This window comes from Phyllopteryx taeniolatus, chromosome 14, assembly GCF_024500385.1.
Source record: "Phyllopteryx taeniolatus isolate TA_2022b chromosome 14, UOR_Ptae_1.2, whole genome shotgun sequence".
In the NCBI taxonomy this organism is placed as follows: domain Eukaryota; kingdom Metazoa; phylum Chordata; class Actinopteri; order Syngnathiformes; family Syngnathidae; genus Phyllopteryx; species Phyllopteryx taeniolatus.
The window spans coordinates 15,333,837-15,355,832 of NC_084515.1; the positions used below are offsets into that span (position 1 = coordinate 15,333,837).

Consider the following 21,996-nt stretch of genomic DNA (forward strand, 5'->3'; position numbering starts at 1 on the left):
TTTCAATGCAGCTAAAACAAAATGTCTACTGTGCTGTTTGAAAAACACAATGCTTAAAAACTGTATACAGAAAGACAGTGGTCAAACAATTACGCACTGTAAGTAGTTGTGGGATGTTCTTCTCTGGTCTTATGATCATTCGTAGGAAATCACAATGCCCTTTCACGGGTGAGCTATTTTTAGAACAGTGGCTACTCATGTGGTCGTTGGGGGCGACCTGGTGCCACCTGCCATACACAATGAAAATATAAAGGCACTAAAAGAGGTTCGTAAGCTACAGTAACGAAAAGCTCCCTCAGAGACTAAGCCAGCGTTAAAAGTCTGCAGTCAGTTAAACAAACACACATGGCGGACTCACCTCTGGTGCCTTTAGGGCAGGGCCTCTCCACGGACAATCCCGTGTGGGTCTGGGGCCAGTCGATGGCCCGCCGCCGGGTAGCCTCGCAGGAACGTCTGGACGCGGGCGGCAGCTCTGGCACGGCGGGCTCCGCCGTCGCCGAGCCTCGGGTGTCCTCGAACGGATCCCTCCCGTCCCTGGGGTCGGCTCCTCCCCCCGCAATGGGGTCACCTTGGGTCTTTGCGGTGGGCGCAGCAGTGGCCGCCATGACGATGGTGGTTCTGGGCGGTGGTGAGGAGACAGGGAATTCGCCCACTGGTGACACTAAAGTGAGCGAAATGTGGAGATGTTACAGATGGGAACCTAAATAGTGGCTGGGTATTTACTGAACTGTAGATGGGGGAGACATCTACTTCAGTTGGATACATTTGTGGAGTTTTTGTTTTAATAAAACAGGAATGATTGTTGTTACTTTGTTGTACAAAACCACGACGGACGTGTCATTTTGCTGTAAGCAGGGCTGAGAGTTGTTACTTTGTTTTAATGAACCAGGGCCAACTTATTTTATTCAATCAGAGCCGAGCTGTGTTACTATGTTTTAATAAAGCACGGTAGATTGACGGCTGACTATTGTTACTTCATTTTAATAAACCAGGACATATTGTTGGTCCTTTGTATAATGAACCAGGACCAACTGGTATGACTCTGTTTTAATAAACCAGGGTGGAATATTCCTCTTTATTGTAAGAAACCAAATCATTTTTAAACTAATTTACAAATGTCACAACAATTCATCTTAGAGATTGTTTACATGCCTACGTAGGTGCTGTTGTTTTGGTTAGCAACAGTTTAAATGGGCTGAGCAGTGAATTCTTAAATGTGTTTTAAAGTAGATCATTACAGTCACTATCCTTTTTTGGGGGGTGGGGTGGGGGGAGTTGTTTATTTGAAGGAAGGTAAAATGCTTCCATCCATCGTTTGACAGTTTTTTTTTCTTAAACCCATAAATAAGACATTTTGACGTATAAAAGTCAACGCTTTCTCGACAAGATTCGCTACCTTGAATTGATTAAATGTCAGCAGTGAAGACAAAGCGTGCTTGTTTTGGCTTTTTTCTGCGTGTGTGATGCTGCTGCTGAGTGGCAGGTGAATGGGCTTCTCCAAATCCCCCACCCCTCTCCACCCACTCCAAAACAAACCTCAAACAACAGCAACAAATGATTACACAGTATTGAGTCTGCAAGTCAATCTCCGCATTACTAGCGCACAACGTGTGCTAGGGCGATTGGTGTTTGCCACACGACGCAGGTGCTTCCAAGACAAGATGCTATCTCCTGCAGAGCACCTAGAGATAAACAGGAAATGAGAGCAGAAATTGGGGGGAAAAAAAGAGTGTATGGTAGTGGGATTGGCAAATACAAAGATAAGAGGCATGTGGATGGTAACCTGTTTCTTTTCTATCCACAACAAGCCGATTGTATTGGCAGATAAAAGCAGCTTTCCACAATGAGGTCTGGCGACAGTGCCGTCTTCGGGTTCGATTGTGTGAAAATGCAATATCATGCTATCTGACACTCCATTATCTCACACATATCTTCATTTCCTGGGGGACTAGGCCCACCGTCGCATTCACACTAATCAGCTGGGCAGGGGAATATTTGTTTTTCCATTCAAAGTGAAATATATGAGTTTATTACAAAGCCGATGTGTGGCGGCAGTAGCGGTCACGAGGCCACAGCTGTTCGCTATGAGGAAAATAAATAAAAAAGTCCCGGACCACCCCATAGGCGAAATTGTGACATTTCCCCATAGTGACCTTTCTGCTTGGCGGGAGCTTCGGCTAATTACCTTACGCTCGTTCAGTCATTGTGTGCGTGTCAGCAACACTCTCACAGGTCGGCCTGGCTGAATGTGGCCGCCATGAAAGCCAGTGTGCGGAGAGGGTGAGGGTTACCGTGCTCAAAATCTACAGTTAAAACTGATGAGAGTGTAAAAGAAAGGCTTGGGTGAAACGGGGTAAGAGGATTAGTGCTAAATAACTTTGCGAAAAGGGCCAAACTTGTCAAGGATTTAATTGTACTGCAGATAACCTGGGTCAACACAAACAGTATTCCAGAAATGCATAGTCGCCAAAATGTGTATTGGAGCTCATCCTCGTATTCATGATGCCCTGTATAAACATACACCATAAAACAATCGGCTTCCAATAATAAGCTCAGTGGCCTTGGGAATGACATGGGAAGAACGAAAGACATACCCGTAACATTTCTGGCCCAAGTTGCGATCACAAGTCCTGTTGCTCCAAGAGAGACGGGCGGGATCAAGTCACACACGCGTGTACGTCTCAACTCAAGCCTTAACCTTAAAGTCTCAAGCGATTCAAGTCATTTTGCAGTCTTTCCTGGAGTATCTAGTCTTCATAAAGAGAGAACGCCAACAAGGTCAAATCATGATATTCCTGGCTGTATCTACAGAATGTGTAACACCTCATAAAGTCCAAGTCGAGTCTCAAATCTTTTAGTTTTTGTCATGTGCAAAACAGTGACTCGAGTAGACTCGAGTCCAAGTAGTAATGACTCGAGTCCTCATCTCTGGTCACTAGCATGTTCAATTTAAACATTTCCAATACAACAGTGACTTGTGCGCAAGAAAAATGGAGCTGGTGGCTGGAGGGCAGTGATCCCCGTGTTTCCACCCGTGGGATACAATAATACCATACCATTGATACCTAGAAATAGAGCAAAATCCTGCTCACTTCTCATAATTTACAAAGAAAACATCCCTGGCAGAGGTAATAGTAAAGGCTAACCATGTTGAGTCAACATGGAAATGTAGGGGCCAATTTCTAAGAGACTGTTTTTATAACAAAAAGGCAAAAACGCTGTCGTTTTGGCCGTTCGTTTCTATGACAACATTGTTCTGCCCCATCTCGCGATCTCGAGTACTGTCACTAACATGCCGAACTGTAACAAGATCCAAATAAAACTGTGATCGGTGCCCAAAAAAATGTCAGCGGTGGATGGCTGAAAATGAGTCCAATGTTTCCACTCACTTATGATAATACACAATCAAAACATACCTGCCAGAGGTAATACTGTAAGAAAGTGCAACCATGTTGATTCAACACTGCAATGTAGGGGTCTGTTTCCAAAAGAAAACAAAAATTGTTTGATCAGAAAATGGGTGAAAATTGTGTTGTTTTGGCCGTTTGTTTCCATGACAACAATGTTTTCGCTCATGTTGAAAGCTCAAATTTTGTTACTAATGCACTTCAATTGAAACACGATCCAAAGAAACCTGTGACCATCTCACAAGAAAATGTCAGCGGTGGATGGCCGACAGTGAAGCCAGTGTATTGCCAAGGTGGGCTAAAATAATAGTTCGCCAATAAAATCCATTATACACTGAGCAATTGCGCAAATCAAGCTCGCTAAAAAAACACTAAAAACATCAATGGTGGAGGTAATAATGTGTAGCCATGCCAAGTGTACTGCATATAAAAGAGCAAAACGGTTGAAAATGGTGTCACTTTTATGACACTGGCCACTTTGTGTTTCTTTCTTCAATGTGATCGCCAGTTACTGGCCTTGGCATGCACAACGCAGCTTTTTCAGCCATTTTCGCATGGCCCTCTGAATAGTTATCGATCGTTATGTGAAGAAACATTCCAACGCTCCAGATTTGACCGTTTCCATGGAATGCACCCTCCTAATGCACTCACTTGCGCTTTTTATTTGTATTTTGTTTTCCCGTCTGTTGAGTCATTGTCCCATTTGTGCAACCCTAGCTGAAGTCCACATCCTCTTGATGAGCGAGGTAATAAATTGAGATGAGCGAGTGTGCCGCGTGCAGCTCGACAATATGTCAATACTTGGCATTCTGTTACCTCCACAGCAGACGGAAGAGACAGGCGGCCTCTGCATGTGGATACTGTACGGAATTGTCCATAGGTGTGAATTTCTGTTTTTCACAATGTAGGTTTTTAGATTTCTCTTGTTCAGACAAATTGTATGTGTTTTTGCTCCTCCTGTCTGGACGATCCTGGTCCAGTTATAAAGTGTCCGTACTACGTAGAGTTTGTGTGCTGTAGGATGTTCTGATGTCCAGAGGAGATCAATATGTGTGGGTTTTCTTGAAATTGTCGGGGAACTATATTTGAAAGGTTCCCCTCCCAATCAGCTGTTTTTAGACACGTCACACCAGGAAGCGGTGACAGCGCCGACGAAAGGCTGGAGTGAAAGCCGAAACTGTCAGCAAGATAAGAGATTTCCTCTTAATTGGAAAACAATCATTTGTCTGAACAAAAGAAATCTAAAAACTCGTTAACAAGAAGACAAGAATGTCGTTATAGACCTGTTGTGCTGACAGATTCAAGATTACGAATGGCACGCAAGGAACTAGTTTGTGCAGTGGCTTAAGACGATTTATTTAAAGCAGCACAAGAAGGCCTACTCGTCACCACTGTATGTATTGTTTTTCATTTGATTGTTTCATGATGACGCCCTACAAGTGTTTGTCATACAAATATTCACTGTAATTATGACTACTGCAGTGGTATGAATGCTGATGATTGCATTTACCGACTTATTTGGGCATCTCGGCACGGCGCGAACGTGTTATTTCCTTTCGATAGCAAGGATCCCAATCCTCTCACAGTCGTGTGGTTTGCACTTGCCCGAGAGAACTGTGCCAATTAGCGGCATTCGCTCTCAAGAGGCGATGAAGTCACTCATCTACGTGCAATACGATACCAAAGTCACACGCCCAATAGGGTACCACTTGTGAATAATGTAGGAGTTAAGACACCGTACAGATTTCATTCAACTAAAAGGAAGGGGAATTACTGGGGTTCACTGATGAAGCATGATTAGTCTTTATCTCCTTAAAACCACCCAGAGTCGTTCACGAAGATGACAAAACATTTCAGAGTCATCCATGTTTCGCGTTTCTGTTTTTGTGTGGTGGATGCGCAGCATTTTACTTTTCCCCAATTGCAAACTTGCTGTCAACATTGGCAATCTGTCCAACCAGACACCGGGATAAATGGCTTGTAAGCTTGAGATCATCAAACAAATACAAATATCAGACAAAGAAAGCCCAAGTCAACATAAAATGCTGTTTTTAAAATGGTAGTTTTATTTTTTAAGGAGAGAAAAAACTATTCAACGCTACCTAGCCCTGTGTGGAAAAAGATTCAATCACAAATTCACTGTGGATAATACATTTTTTTGGTTCCTTTTCACTGACCTTAGCCAATCCTGATTACCTACAGACTTGTTAAATCAAGAAATCACTTCAAAAGAACCTGTCTGACTCATGAAAACTGGTAGTAGAAGCCCCGCACGCTGCACGACGGTTCAGTGGGTTTCGGCAGCTTCACTCGGCGGACCGAAGACACAACTTTCTTTTGCGGCTAATATCAGCTAGCCGCATCACCGAAGCCGAGCCAACAGGCTGCCTGCTGTGCCGTTATATAAGTTCAACTTACAGCAATATAATTCTATTTGTCTGCAGACAAAATATTGGCTAAGTAGTTCCTTTTGAAACCACATGAAAACACATAGGGTAAAGACGGCCGTTGGTTAGCCTTCATTTGTGTATAAAAAGAGGAATTACATTTGCACGTTTTTCCTTTTTCACCTCAGGGCAGAGCTGGTAATTAATGACAGCGAAACACATCCCACAAGACATGAATTTTGCATCAGGACTTTTTCTTTCTTGAACTCCGTTCCGCTTTTCAGTCGAGGTTTTTGTGGCGCGGAAGGCAGAAAGAGACACAACGATTCATGTGCCGTTGCTAACTTAAGAATATTATTTCTGGAGATGAAAAAGGGGCCTGTCCAACGGTCACGACACTTCTTTAAGGAGCAGCAGACAGAAAAAGCTCCACTGAACCTGAATCTGGTGTCTTGCGCACATAATTTATGAGGGCTGAAAATGAGTCTGGTGGAGTTGCAGACGTAGCACATTCACGGAAAAAAAGGCTAAGCGACTCACAATAAAAACACATACAAAGAAGCAGAAATACATGTTCGCAAATAGTGGCTGGGAGTATTTACTCAACTGCAGACTGGTGGAGGGAATGGCCGGAATACATTTCGGAATATGTTTCTGATTTGTTACAATTTAAGACAAGTGAAACTGTAGTTTGAAATGGAAATAAAATGTGGCATAGCTCCCTGGAGCATAAACGCAAACAACATTGCAGTTGCCTCGAACAACGCCTCTAAGTATCGTGGAACGCTAATCATCGTCTCCACAATACTGAGCAGGTAACTCATTTATATAAATCTGAGGGACTGTGTACTTACTTCTGTAGGTGTTGCTGTTTTGGTAAGCAATGGACTTCAAATGGGCTCAGCATTTTACTCGTTGATATCAATGAGTAAACAATAGTGTCTATGAGCTTTCTCCATTTAAAAGGGAGGTTTCTTTACGGACAGAGGCGTTGATTTGCCGCATTTGGATGACGCACGTAGGCAACTGATTAAGTCACAACATCTTTAACAGTGTGCAGGGAACTCGTTGTCAACATTGCGATAAGACGGTACCGAGAGAGAGAGAGCTGCCTCGGTAGGTGCTGCTGTTTTGGTTAGCAACATATTTCAAATTGCTAAGGACCACTATTCAATGCCTGTGTGACATGTGGCGTCTCTGAATTTTTCCTGATGGGAAAAGGGAGGCATACCTGGCGTCTGTTAGTGAGTCACAGCATCTATCAGAGTATGAGCGGTACCCAATCGGCATGCCTTGGCAAGTGCTGCTGTTTTGGTTAGCAAGTGTTCAAAAGTGTGAACACACACTTTTCCTGATTGGAAAGGAAAGCCTCTATTTGTGTCTTAAATGGATGACCTAACCAGCGACTAATTGGCACATTCGCATTGATTAGATTAGGAGCGACAACTCCAATGAAGCACATTAGACTCCGTATCCCGCTGCCATTGAATAGTAAGGCCGACAAGCAGAACGGCCGCGAAACTTAATGCATTCCTGCAACTCGAAGGCTCACCTGGAGGCATCATTCAGGGATGTGAAAGTAAATCAGAATGCAGTGCGGTGGCATGCACAGCGGTTGTAAAAAAGACATTTTTTTTTTTTTTAAACTCAGCTGGGAGAAGCACTCAGGGAAAGTCAGGCTTAGTTTGACATTTGAATTCACAGCGGACACCCAATTCGCGCTCACGACACGCCGCCAGCTAACAGTTTGAGGGCCCAGATCCAATGTTACCGAGAAGACAAATTAATTTTCCCATTTCGTTGCTTGTTAGTTTGAAACGCTCAGGGCAATTATTGGTTCTTGTGAATGTTTTCTTTCGTAAAGAAACAAGTCTGTGTTTTGCACATCACAGAGGAGGCTGCCCTTGGTGTCTATTGGCCTGCTTTGAAAGAAGATCGACTGATCGATCAGCGCCATTTTGTGTTCGGAATGAATTTGCAGACATTTTCTTTTAATGACACGTGAACTGTCTGGAACAATAAGTGGAGTGATCGATAAGGACAATGATGTTTGCTAATCAAATCAATCAAGTGCAGAATTAGGAAGACTGCTCGATTACAAACACGAGCGCAAAGCAATACCAACAAGGTGAACAATGATTAACCCTGCCAAGAAGGCTTTGTTGTCATCACTGAGCAGATTAGGTGAAACCCATTTAACTTTGTGAAAGGTGGAGCATGAAACAAGGAATGACAATTAATTCAAATTTGTTAAGAATCCCGAAACTTGCTTTCTCCTTCTGTTGATAAGCGTGTGCTGTACGTCTTATCTTATCAGATAATAAATACATCACAAGTCCGATATTTAGGAAAGTGGTCATTGAAATGAGGAATGTTTGGCCTTGATGGAGGTCTGCTATCTCGGGTCTGTTTTCCACTTCAAAATAGTACTGCGGGAAAACTGTGAATAAGGCACATTGAACGCATTAGTCAGAACAAGACACGCTAACAAACAATTCAAGATAACAAAGGTCTTCTGTACTAAACATTTATCCATGACGACACTGTGGGCAGCAGAAAAACTGAGCGTAGAACTTATCTATGACGGGGTACAGTTTTGTTACTGGAACGACACATGCTGTCATCAAACATTGACGACGGAGAACAGAGGCCTCCTGTATTTTCTTCTCAACTAGGAGACAAATGTTATCCATGAAGAGGCAGAGGGTACAGTTTAGTGGTCATCCAAATGACCACTGGTGGCGGTCTGCACTCAACTAAACCCACTTCCCCACTCCATAGTACCCGGCTTAACTTGCCTGGGTCCACTATAAATACATGTGGGAAACTGTGACATACTGTACACTCGGTTTTGAAAGCATCAGCCGGGCAGATGCATGCTGATAAAATTAATAACAAAGATGATCAGGACTGATTTTACGTCGCCTATATGTTATCTATTCAACACATTTGGTACCCCGGTTGTCCAAGAACCACAAATAGAACGTGGTTTTGCCACTGGAAACGTGAGTAGAGCCACATGGAATCAGGTAAGTTGCCATGCAGTGGAAAAAGATTCACAAGAGCCACACTCGTCAGCTTGGATCAACTGCATTGCCCTCACATTTGGTGCTGGTGACATAAAATGACACACGCTGTTGCATTGTAATGACATTTGAAGAAAGAAGAAGAGAAACGCACTCGGGAATTTTTGTTGGTCAATGAATCCTAACGACTACAATTAATTTCCTTCATGCCTGGAGTGGCCTCCCGTTTCGAGGCGCTGACATTATTTCACCAGCATTAGATTACCCTGCAGAATAGGTCATTCCTTTCAAGGGAACGTCGTTGGCTGACATAAATCCAAGACGTAGAAGGTGTACATCTAATGGGCCAAATATTTTCAAGTCCACTGAGGCGAAGATTCCCTCACAACAGTTCCAAAATGTAGCGAGTGACCCTGTGTGCCGTGAAGACGAAGCTTTTATTTAAACTAATAAAGGTAGCGCTCCTACTTAGGTGGATGAATAAAATAAAGACGCGTGTTCAGTTGGCTTCTTTGGCGGAATGCGCTGTTCCTGCCGCCCGAGGTAATGTGGTATTTATGTTTACCGAGGCGTAACAGTAGCTGAGAGAGCGCATAAAGCTGTCATTGGAAAAGCACCATGATGGCCAGTTTCTTCCTTCTCCCTCCTTCCCGCTGCCTCTCTCGAAACAAGGAGTGTGATTATGATCATTCACTTGTTAATTACATTCATATACATCAGAATGTTAACACTTGAGCAGGCAGACGAACTCCTTACGAGTATTTTTCACAACATCCACGTCGGCAAACTCTTAATGGAAGCTTTGGTTTGTACAGCAAAAGCAGATCCAAACTTGTGTTGGGGGTGCGATTGGAGCCCCCCCCCCCCCCGGGCATGTGGAGTTATGGTGCTGGACAGATTCCAGGCTCCAGCAGGAAAACAAACAGACATGTTGACAAGAGGCCAGAGTTCAGGAGCACACAGCCCCCATTGAGCCGCCGACGACGACGACAAGTCCCTTCGACAAGGCCGCGTCTACAATCGCATTTCCAGCTGGCATCCAGAGGTGCCGGATCGCAATGTGGAAGCGCAACTTGATACGCAAGCATGACGTCAGATCGGGTCAAGATGTTGTTGTTTTTCCACAAAGGAGGCTTGGTTCAATGAGGACAGATAATTGCATAATTGGGCACATGTAAAGTCAGTTCTGTGTTCCTTAAATTAGTCTAAAAAGGCAAACATACATTAAAAACTGACACATTGTTGAAAAAGTCTCATTCAAAAACATTGAAAATGTTATTTTTGATCCCATCTTACAGCAAAATTCCAAATTTTGAAAATGTTTTTCTACTGTAATGATAAGCGTGACGCTATGAAGTAGTTTTGCCATTTGGTCAGTGCTGAATGAATATAGGTTGAACTTGCAAGAGCACATTTATTTTTAAAATATTTTAGTTGTCTGTTCCTTACACTAGCCTAAAATGACAAAAGTGCACGCACACAAAAAAAAAAACAATAAATCAACAAAAAATGTCCCACTAAATTTTGATCACAACATGAGCTAAAAAAAATCCTTTATGTTAAGATTTCAATTTAGATTACAGATTGATCAGATTGATTTCTAGTCAAAGCATGCTGCCAAATTGCACATCGTTGACCTTTATCTGCAAAGGGTGCCTTGCTACTGAAATGATAAGCGTGTGTTGCTATAAAATCGGGTCAAAATATATCTTCACCAAGCATTTTGCCTATATTGAATGAATTTGGCAAATTATAATCATTATTTCAACATTTGAAAATTGTTCTCTGTTCCTTAAATGAGCCTACACGAGGGGGAAAAAAATGATCCTGGCAAAAAAAATTCTTCTTAAATTCAATTTGTGTACTGAGACTTTTCCCATTTAAAGCATGCAGCATCATTTCACACATTTTACTATTTTCTGCAAGAGAGTCTTTCTATTAAAACAAAATGAGTTGGTTTGAAGGAAAGTCCGGCCGGCCAAGATGTTCTTAGCTCATTTCAATGAGGACAGATAATTGTGGCAACAAGCAATCTGATTCCAATTGAAAATCATTAAAAATGCCATTTTTTGATCCCACATTGATCTTTACGTAGTGTAGTTCTTCACATTTATTGTTTTGCTGTGCACCACATGGTGCTACGTTTCCCCCCAAATCATGAAGCAAACTGTCACACCTTTTAGAGTTTTTCTACAAGGGTACTTACTCGCTACTGAAATGATAATTATGTGTCACAATCGATGTTGGCTAATTGTGTGCATGTAAAATGAAAGTGCGCCTGAGTGTATTTTGTGTTTCATGTCTAACAACTAATTCAACAAAAAGAGACATCTCAAAGAATATAATATTTTATGTATATTTGATCTGACGAAAATTCCTAACTGAATGGATCTGGAATCAAAAAGCAATACCTTACATACACTAACGCTGGATAGAAAAATCAAATGCTAAAAGAGGGAGGTAACTACGCATACACACACACACACAAACGAATCCTGTGGTGCCACTGACGCTGCCATGGCAACCTAACTTGATGTAATGGAGGAGAGGATAACCTGTGTCACACTGCTCACCAACCCTTCTCAGACATATTACGGGCATGCAAGGCAAGGTTCAGGAGGCCAGTGACGTTAATGGTTTTGGAAAAGGCCGAGGATTAAGGAATGTGATAGGGAGCCTCAGCTGCGAAGACTGCCTTGGCTTGCCTCATGGTAATCAAGAAGAGGCTTTTGGTGCCGATGCAATCGCCCTGGGAGACAGCCCTCATTGCGAGGGGAATCTGTCATTTCTGATTGGATTTCTGACACACCCAACCCTCCCCCCTTTAGTTACTGTACACACCTCCCGACAATCGGGCCAAATTGGATCTTTTTCTCTCACTTACGATCAGTATCACCAAAGGCCGGATTATCGGATGTCTCTGAAAGATTATCCTGGTGTGTGTTAAGTGAGATTTTTCTTCCCCGACCGATCTGCTCATAAAGCCAATGGGGCTGACAATTGGAATCTTAAATCCTGACATACATTGAGGAGAAACTGGTTGTGTTTCGTGTTCGTATAATGTGTCACAATTTATTCACCCCAATCAAGACGACAAGAAGAGTTTGCATCCAATCTAGTCACCAAATAACCAAAAAGTTAACATGTTAAAAATCGGTATGTGTGTATCCCGCTTGAATCCGGCAAGCCTTCAACGTGACACTTGAGCTGTATCCCCGGAGAAATATTTTCTAATGGTTGGAAAAAGGACATTTCAGACAGAAGCAGGCAGAACAGTGGGTGTGTTCCTTTCAAGGTTACAGCCACCGAATCAGTGTAAAGGAAATCATGCAAAACAAATCAAAAAGCTAACGCCGGAAACAAAAGTGACTCACCACATTGGAGGACAATGATATTAAGGAGCAGCACTGTTCCTGTAAAGCTGGCTAGCGCTCTCTTTCTACAACCGAAAGCTTTCAATAGCCAAAAGCAATATGCGTTTACAAGTGTTGCAAAATAGGACCATCTACCCGTGATTAGCTAAGATGGCCACGAACAGTAACAGTAACTAGGCTTCAAGTTGGTAGGATGACCTTAACAAGCTCACAAGAACATTGTTTTACATCTAATACAAGTACTTAGCTTACCTTGGAGTTGACAAAAAGTGTCCTTTTGTGTGTGATTCTTGAGGGATACAAATGACTTTGCGGACGACTGCAAAGCCTTATCAAAAGCCTTTTTCATTTTGGGTTTTGGAAACTGAAAACCTCTCTGGATAATTTGTGACAAAGACAATCAATACAAAACCGTAGATTTTTGGTTTAAAAGTCTATGTTTTGTCATGTCATAGCTTCATGAAGAGGTTCGATTGAGGTTTAAGAAATGGAACCCAAAAAAAGTGTCTGTAGATTTTTGGTGGATTAAAATGACTATTTGGACGACCGCATATCTTTCTCCAGAGCCACCATTAATCTGGTGAGATTGGGGTTTTTGGAAAATTAAAAAATAAACTCTTTGGATAACGAGTGACAAAGACAATCAAGGTTGAAACAGCATCCCTTACCTTCAACGGGATCCGGAGGTGTAAAGTCGAGGTCGTAGCGGAGGATGTAAAAGTTATTCCACACATACAGCTGGTTGTCCCTGGGGTTGTAATCCACGGCCGTGATGTACTGGTACTGGTTGGGGAAGGCGATTTCCATGTACTCGCCTTGGTTTAGCTTGGTGTTGTAGACGTAGTCGATCTGGCTGCTGCCACTGTCGCCGTCGCTCTCCTCATAGGTGGAGCGCACCACGTGCAGCACGCCGCACACCATGAAGGCGTTGGAGGCCGAGCGCTTGTCGTAGGCCGTGTCCCACGTGGCCTCGAAGCGCAACGTGTACGGGTTGAGCTGGCTCACCACGATGCGCCCGTTGTTCTGCTCTGTGGCGTAGATGACCCACAGGCCCCGCTCATCCACCGCCAGATCGATGTCCGTCTTTCCGCCCCAGCGGTACGGCGAGGTGTCGTGGTAGTTAGCATTGTTGACGATGGCCTCGCCGCTTTTAATGCGTGTGCGCAGGTCGAACTTGACGATGTTGCGCGTGCGCTCCTTGTTGAAGAAGATGGCGCCGTCGTAGGCCACGAAGCCAGTGCCATCTACCCGGTGGGGCAATTTGTACGTGGTGGTCTGTCGGTTGTTTTGGAAGTCCTCCAAGGAGGCGTACTCGATGAGGGTGTCCGTTCGGTACGGTGTCCAGGGCATGAAGAAGACCTTGTCCCCGGCTTGCAGCGGGTCTTTGCACCACGATCCCGCTTGCTGCTCCGCCTCGTACAGGAAGGTGGCGTCGCCGATGCCCTTCAGAGTCCCAGGACAAATGAAGACTAGCGGAAGGGAGAAGAAAGTAATGCTAGTGACAAATGGGAATCAGTCGCATCACTTTTGCTGCTGTGCACTATAGACTTGAAAGTTTGGAGGAATCTTGCTATATCCAAACAGAATAAAACCACGTGGAAATAGTTACGAATCCTGTAAACGAAAGACACCACAAATGGATATTGACGTTCTGTCTCGAATATCAGCCTGTAGCCCCTTTCACATTGGCCATATAATGTAACCCTCAAAGGAGCCCCAATCAGAATCATGTATCCAAGACAAAGACGGGTGACGCAACATTTGGAAGTTTTTTTTTTTTTGGTCCTATGCCGCTGAATGTGGGCAGACCATGATTTAGAAATGTGATGTTTCACCATGAAAAATGGGATAGGAGGCCATGTTCACGGGAAAAAAAAATCCCCCCATGCTATTTTCAGGTCCAAATTTGGTGGACATATCTATCATGAAGTGACGTACGTAAAAGTCACAAGGCACTGTGCCCGAAATTGATCAGAAAGTCAGCCATTTTATTTAAAAGCAGCCAGATTTTTTTGCTTACGCCAACAAATGTTCGTGGCACATAATGTCAAAGCTTGATGCTTTTAAGGTTTCACCAAGAAAAATTAGCACCCAATTCTAGTTTAACCACGCTACTCAAAATTTGGAGGGCGTCGATCATGACAGGGTTCACGAAAATGTCTCAAAGACCCATGCTCAAAACTAAACAGTAAGTCGGCCATTTCTTTTCTTTTCTTTCCCGGCTTGCTGTGCTGTGTAAGGCACCGATTACGGAATGGGGGTTATGAAGTTGGCACGGGACTTTTACGGCTTCCAACATACAGTAGTATTTTCGGCATAACTGGTGTATAGCCGCCTCTATGTAGTGGGCTGAGACCAGAGTGTGAAGTTGTGCCCGGGACATCTAATTATCTAAATGTGCGATGGCGCAACGGCTGTGTCAACGTGCACTTGCAATATCCTGCTTTGGCGAGTTCTGAAAGACACAGGCGAATAAATGCCAGCACTACTATTACACCTCCGATCAACTAATTTGCCAGGAGTGGCTGTGTAAAAGGGGCTGGTGTCTGACGTCAAATACCACATAAAGAGCGCTTATTTGACGTACGTGGGCACATGCGTGAACCAAAAACTAATTAGGATTCCTTTCTTTGTGAGAAATACGAACAACACGTTGTCAATGGAAACCAAGCAGATGAAAATGGAAGCAGAGCGGCACGGATTGTCACCACATCTTTGGGAACAACAGGAAGCACTGATGGCTGAGCGAGCACATGGACACGGTCCTGTATAGTCAAGTTCAGCTGTTTGCTGCTTGGTGGAGTCTTGTTCTGATGAGTCTCAGCCAGCCAGCACTGCTCGTTCCCATCACGTGCGATATATACTGTATATGTACAGGACATGTTGGGTCAAGCAAACTAAATACAGGGCTCACATTGCTTATTCCAAGGGAAGATTATTTTGCTTTTTGAGTGCCTTCACATCTTAAATATCCATATTATTTGGGGGGAGATGCGAAGTATGACCAATTTCACCTAAAAATTTGGTGGACAAATCGGATACACAAAAAGAGCCTCAAGGTCCAAGCCAGAAATTGAACAGGAAGTCAGTCATTTTGGTTTGACGCCGTCATGTCGGACCACTTTCAGGTCTCATACTTTGATTAACACCCACTAGGAAACTCAAGGCCCGGGGGCCAGATCTGGGCCTCCACATCATATTACGTGGCGGGCCACTAGATCTCGTCGGACCTTCTCGACCTCACACACCAGCTCAGGCTCCTTCCCTGCCAGAGAGGTGACATTCCACGTCCCTAGAGCCGGGGATCGTATCGCCAAGGTCCGTACCTTTGGCCACCGCCAAGCTCGCACTGCACCCGACCCCTATGGCCCCTCCCACAGGTGGTGAGCCCGCGTCCAGGCAAGGGAAAACTGAGTCCATAGTTTGTCCTCATCATAAGGGGTCTTTGAGCCGTGCTTTGTATGGTCCTTCACCTAGGACCTGTTTGTCATGGGTGACCCTGCCAGGGGCATAAAGCCCCAGACAACTTAGCTCCTAGGATCATTGGGACACACAAACCCCTCCACCACGATAAGGTGACGGCTTCCATGACACGTTAAAATCTAAAGGACCCATGGCCAAAATTAAAAAGGAAGTCAGTGATTTTATTTTGAAGGGGGCGATTTATTGTAGCCTAATTTGACAAAGTTCTCCAAAGGAATTTGCCCAAATGATATCCAATAAGAATGAGAAATTTTCACATCATAAAGACACAACATTAGGCATTTTGACAACTTCAAGCACCTGTGTAAACCCTGTAAATAGTAGCAAATATACAAATACTCATTTTTCAAGGGTTCATATGATGCAAAAGCCAGAGACCCTGGAAAAATCAGCACCCTACCATTTGTTTGTGTGTGTTTCATGTCGCTACAAAAAGCTCCATTGATTTCATCAGTGAAAATTTTGAGAGTCCATATGTGCAAACAATCCTCCTATGGGTTTAGGATTTGTCAGTGGGAGGTGGGTGCTCTGAGCGGGTTGTACTCAACACCACAGGACAAGGAGAGGACAGGGGAAGGAAGGTGGAGGAAGGTTAGTGACGGTGGACTAGACCACTTATTTACCTTTTTGTTCCACTTCTATTTCAGGCGGTGAAAAAGGAAAAAAAGAGTAAAATAGGGAGAGAAAGGTTATCATGAGTCATCTGGCAGGTACAAGGAGAGAATTAGCTGTGAGAGGATGCGACCGTGACATGAACTGCACACAGGCTGCTTTTTTTAGGGGAAGAAGAGCTAGGGAGGAAGACGAAGATGTTAGTTAATGAACAGTCATGCACATATTCCCTTATGTCTCAAACTGCCGATAAAAGCGAATCGACGCGCGTCTAAAAAAAAAAAAAAAAAAAACACTGTGCTAATGATACAAGCTTTAAAAAGGTGCAGGGGGGCACGACGCACGCTGTATTAAAAGCCAGTTGGAGCTGCAGGGCAGAGGAAAGGCTGCGTGAAAAATTGCAGGTTAGACAGCACAGGAGGTTAGTGGTAGGAGGTGAAAGGGAGGTCTGTTTGAAAGAAGGGGGAACGCACAAAAAAAAAAAGAATCTTTCTTGCGAGTGTTTACAATTCATCAACGCTAAGCACTTGCACAGGGGCGCGCATGAATCTCGGCTACGCTCTAATAAACTCGTTTAAAACAAGCTTTCAAGAAGGATTTACGCTCATCATAAACGCAGATGCCGTTTAGTACTCAAACAGCTACTAAAGTGCATCGAACGCTTACATTTGACATGGAAAGCTGGCAAAATACAAGCGACATCGCGAATACAGCGTGTCATTTTATTTACCAAGGTACGGAATTATCTCTTACTTCTATCCCTACACAACACAGTTGATGTTTGCATGGTGGCTTTTAAGTAGTCTTAGATTAATGGCAACAATAAAGAGATTTAGCTGTGTTAATCCCACACGGCAAAATGAATAGTTTCCTTTTCAGTCATTTAACAAATGCGATTTTTACTGCATCTTCTTCTGACAATTCCCACAAATTCTTACCTAAATACGAATAAAACTAATTAATTTGTATTTATAAAAATGGATGCAATTATTAATTGATGTATCAATGTAAAATGTTTAAAATGATTAATAATAATAATAATAAAATAATTAGAATTAAATAATAAAATACAATTTGACTAATAAATGTATATTTCCAGTTATGACAACGTTACAGGACAAATACACAATTAGAATACAAAACAAATACTACAAGTAAATGTTAAACAATATTATTTATTACTTAAAACATGTTAGAATATTTGAAGTGAAATAAATCAATTAAAGTAAATAAATACATGTATAGTTGCAGTTACAGAAAAAATAAATTAGAAATTAAAAAAATATTTCATTTGAATTTGAAGTTAGTTAGCTTAACACCACAGAAAAATACCTTAATTCCATATTATAATATGAAACATTTAGCATTTAAAAAAAATACACTACATAAACCTAACAAATGCATTGATGTGTGCATTTGTTTTTCCTAACCCTGCAGAATTACTAACAATCAACATAATAATATGTGTTGGAGCCTATCCCAGCTATAATAACAATAATAATAATAATAATAATGCAAATTACTTAATACGTTATTACAACTTAATATTCTAACCATTAATTAATCATCTAATTCAAAATGAAGAAATACATTTATACTTTGAGTTCCTTTTTTTAACACACCAGAAATGAGCAGGTTCAACGTGAAATTAAGTTACAGCTGAGCGCGAGTGTCTTTTTTTTCCCCCTCCATCGCTACATTTTGCCACAGTGGTTCCTTGGCGAACCATTGCCAATAATTGCCATAAAATTACATCAGCGCTGTCCAGCTTGGCTTGTTGGCGCCCTAACACATAAATTGACACGGCGTGCTCTAAGACAGGCAAGTGATGTAACATAGCACACAATAACAACAACAACAACAGCATCATTTATCGTAGTGGTGATACTTACTATAAGGAACACACTCATACTGGACCTCTAAGTACTTGTAGGTGCCGGGGCACGGATCGGGAAAGACATCGGAGCCAGTGACAACCACGCACTGCGTACGGTTGTTGCACCTAGAGGGAATAAGACAAGGTTGACCACAGATGTCATCACCCGCAGCGAGATCAGTCGGCACAGGCGATGGTCGTGTGCGGCATTAGCTCGTGGTTAGGATGACGTGCGGTGCTACCTTCAAGTTTCCACGCTCTAAAATTTGATGTTGGCTTGGCAGGACTGTCAGTCGGTAGCGCCCAGCTTGTTGTAAACAAAGAACATGACTTGATTCAAATATTTTGTGGCTGGTGCCGCTCATTTAAGTGTTTGGTGATGTTTGATCAAAAGGAGAACTGAGTCAAGATGTAGACGGCTCTCGTGCTAGCTAGGTAGCTTTGTGTCAAAGTTTTGTTCCGTGGTGCCGAGTAGCTTTATTTTTATTTTTAACAAAAGAATCTGAATGGATCATCTGTGACTGGCGTCTTACATTTGAGCCAATTTGATGATGTTGCAGGAACATTGAATGAAGATGCACACTCTTGCATTAGCTTCTTGTAATAACCACTAGCCAGCTACCTTTCTGTCAAAGATTTTTCACGGAAGTTTTGTTTCTCTGGCACCGAGCACTTTTGTGTAAATAAAGGACTCTTTGATTGGATAGTCTGTGACCGGTGTTGTACCTTTGAGTCAAGTCTGTTTGTTGATGTTCAACTAGAAGTAGCACCGAGTGAAGATGTAGACTGCTGTTAGTTAGCTAGCTTCCTACCAAACTCTTTATCCAAAGGTTTTGTTCTCTCGTATCAAGCAGCTTTTTGTGAACAAGGACATGATAGTCAGAGATGATCCCCAGACTGCAATGTTTCACACAGCTGCTTTGTTGTCAATCTCCAATATGTTATCGAGCAGCTTTTTGAAAACAAATGACTTTTCTGTGACTGCTGTTGTACATTTGAGCTCATCAATTTGTTGCTGTTTGACAAGAAGAAACACTGAGTGCTGATGTAGACTGCTGAGTTAGCTTCTCACAATAGCAGCTAGCTTTGCTAGCCACCGTCTGGCTGGCTGCTATATGCTAACGAGAGTTTCAGTGTCATGATAGTGGGAGATGATGACCAGTAGCTATACGGATGCCTGCAATTTTTAGCGCTATTCATTCCTTGATTTTAACCTAAGTTACTACTTCTTGTTTTGTTCCAATTATCACTTGCTTGATAGGACACGCAGCTGGTATCAAGCAGCATTTTGGAAGACAAAAGACAAAAGGATAAGCAATATAGAAAATGGATGATCGATAATGTTAAAATGGCAATTAAGTCATTGGGAATGTGTTATGACAATGATTGATGTCAATGGGAAACTTGGAGGCACCACTGCAGAACAGCTGTCACGTGAGCATAGGTGCAGAGATAGCAGGGTGAACACTCGTGAAAAAACAGCAGATAAAGACATGTCAGGTATTAACGGTGGCATTTCCTCTAACGTCTGCGTCTATGGAGAGGGAAGACATTCGTTAAAGCGTCACACGGCAGGTGGCTGTGACACGTAACAGACAGTTCGCTCCCCATGCTCGTGTGCAATAAACACATCAATGGGAAAAGATATCAGCAACAACGCGCTGGGCCAATTGTAAAAGTTTGGCTTTTTTTTTTTTTTGCACATTTTTCTGGGTGCAAGTAAAGTTCAAGTTAAGAGGGAGTTAGAAAGAAAGAGGGAGTGGAGGAGGTGGGGACGTTTGCACTTCAAACGAGTTCATTTGAGGCAGAGGGATGGCGAGGGGATAATGCGGGCAAGTGTAACTGAGGCGCACACAAAAAAACAAAAAAACAAAAAAAACAAAAATGCGAGCCCAAGATGAATATTTCACAAGGTCAGCAGCCGCCACGCAAGCCGGACATATATTTAAACATTGGAGGGGATGTTTAAAAGAGCCGTTAGTCATTCAAGAGGCCTCACAAAAGGGATTGTTTTGCACAACAATTACCACAAAGGGCCAACTGTGGGCTTTTTATATGCGAGATGCATATAAAAGCCATGTATAAACAGGTAAATGGAGATGCATTTACTGTATCACAATGAGATTACTTTTCAAACATGCTACTTTTGCATTAAGGGGACATAAAAAGTTCGGGAAATTCAGCTTTTGGGTGAGATTTCGGGATAAACCTAAAATGCACTACACTGAGTTCACACTCAGTGTTTCAGTACTTTTTGCACTACATGGTGGTCTCCTCCAAGAAGCTGAATGACTAAATTCACAACAGGTGTTTTTTGTCCCCCCCAAGGACGTCCACATCTATGCCTTTCTGTGACTCTTCCAGTCTTTGTCATGCAATCTGCCAATGACACTTTAAGCTCAGAGGCCATTTCCCTCTGAGAACATCCTGATCGACGCCTTGCAATAGCGAGGTTCTGTTTGATCGATGGTTGGGTGTCGTCTTGGCTTCATGATGCCAAAATGTGACCAGCTTGATGAAGAGGACTAAATATCAATTCTAATTGAACCATGGAATTTATTGGTCCATTACAACTGTTGGGAATGTTGCCATTCAGCTCCTTGTTACTGAGAAGTTGTGCAAAAAAAGACTCAAAACATTGAACAGTTGGACATGCGCAATCATACAGCAACTTCGATTCTTCCTCGGCACAACTTAAAAGGCTCACTCACTCACTCAATGAGAATCGATAAGAGAATTGATAAAAGAGTCGATTAGGAATCGCATTGATAAGCAGTATCGATTATGTGATCGGAATCCCGAAATTCTTATCAATTCCTATCGCTAGATATGAATACCCCATCATTATCAAGCTGCTTGAATACACACTAAAACTCCTTAGAAGTAACGCCCGTCGCTTTATTACTTGTAATATTTGTGGCAGTGCGACACGGCTCACTTGGTTACATAAAGAATATTAATTGCTCTTTTCAAGGCATAAATATATTTTCACTCTTTATTAAACGAGGGTTCTTCCTGCTTGGCCGTTATTGCATATGATTGCAGCTCTATTGCACTGAGCTCATTCTCGTGGCAGAGAAAGTGGGGGGGGGGGGGACGACAACAACACCTTTTCAGTCTCCGCTGTGCTTTTGCACCTCTGACCAGGCAGGGGAGGATTTATTCAGCTGTTTTATGAGTGGGTCAGTGAAGAGGTGGCAAATACCAGACAGCATTAAAAAATGCGCACATGCCCTATTTGGGTTTGTGCATCATTTTTTGAAAAAAATGTTGACAAAAGTAGAGGGGTGCAGCTCTGAATTAATGATTCAAAATCAAATGTGGAAGAATTCTAAAGAACTTGCACAAAACCCTGACCCATTAAAAAGCACGTCTGGATATTTTTATCTGTAGTGCATTCGAACAAGCAACTATTTGTACTTTTGTGGAAAATAGGGCTACTTTTAAACAGGACACACACACACACATAAAAACACAGCAACGGTCGGGAGGAATTACAGCATTTCCACCCGTTTTCCGGTCAACGTCAGCAAAGGCTTGATTATTGGATGTCTCCAAATTAGCCTGTGGTTTGGTGTGTGTTAAGAGTGATTTTATCTGTACGATCTGCTCGGAACAGTCAGGCCTGGCAATCATAAATGTGATACCTGGTCGATATTTCAGATCCAAATCCAAATCCTTATATGTGTAGTCAATCGAATCCACCAATTTCATGATTGTTAGCCTAGCTTCTTCCATTTGCTGATGTTATGTGGTGTGGTGTGGTGGTCATCTTGGTCACACGATACACCACACATGATAAGAGCAGTAATAACATGTTGTTTGTTGTTG

At 42.7% G+C, this 21,996-nt stretch overlaps 1 protein-coding gene across 7 annotated transcripts in view; it reads right to left on the reverse strand.

Annotated features, from left to right (window-relative positions):
* LOC133488857 (adhesion G protein-coupled receptor L2-like) overlaps positions 1-21,996 on the reverse strand; it is a 118,017-nt gene that overhangs the window by 40,204 nt on the left and 55,817 nt on the right. For all 7 annotated transcript variants that reach the window (XM_061797307.1, XM_061797305.1, XM_061797308.1 and 4 more), the window contains exons 4-6: positions 18,182-18,291; positions 12,863-13,663; positions 359-661 (exon numbers count right to left, since the gene is read on the reverse strand). In XM_061797307.1, coding sequence (XP_061653291.1) covers positions 359-661; positions 12,863-13,663; positions 18,182-18,291 — 1,214 coding nt within the window. The remainder of the gene's footprint in view (positions 1-358; positions 662-12,862; positions 13,664-18,181; positions 18,292-21,996) is intronic.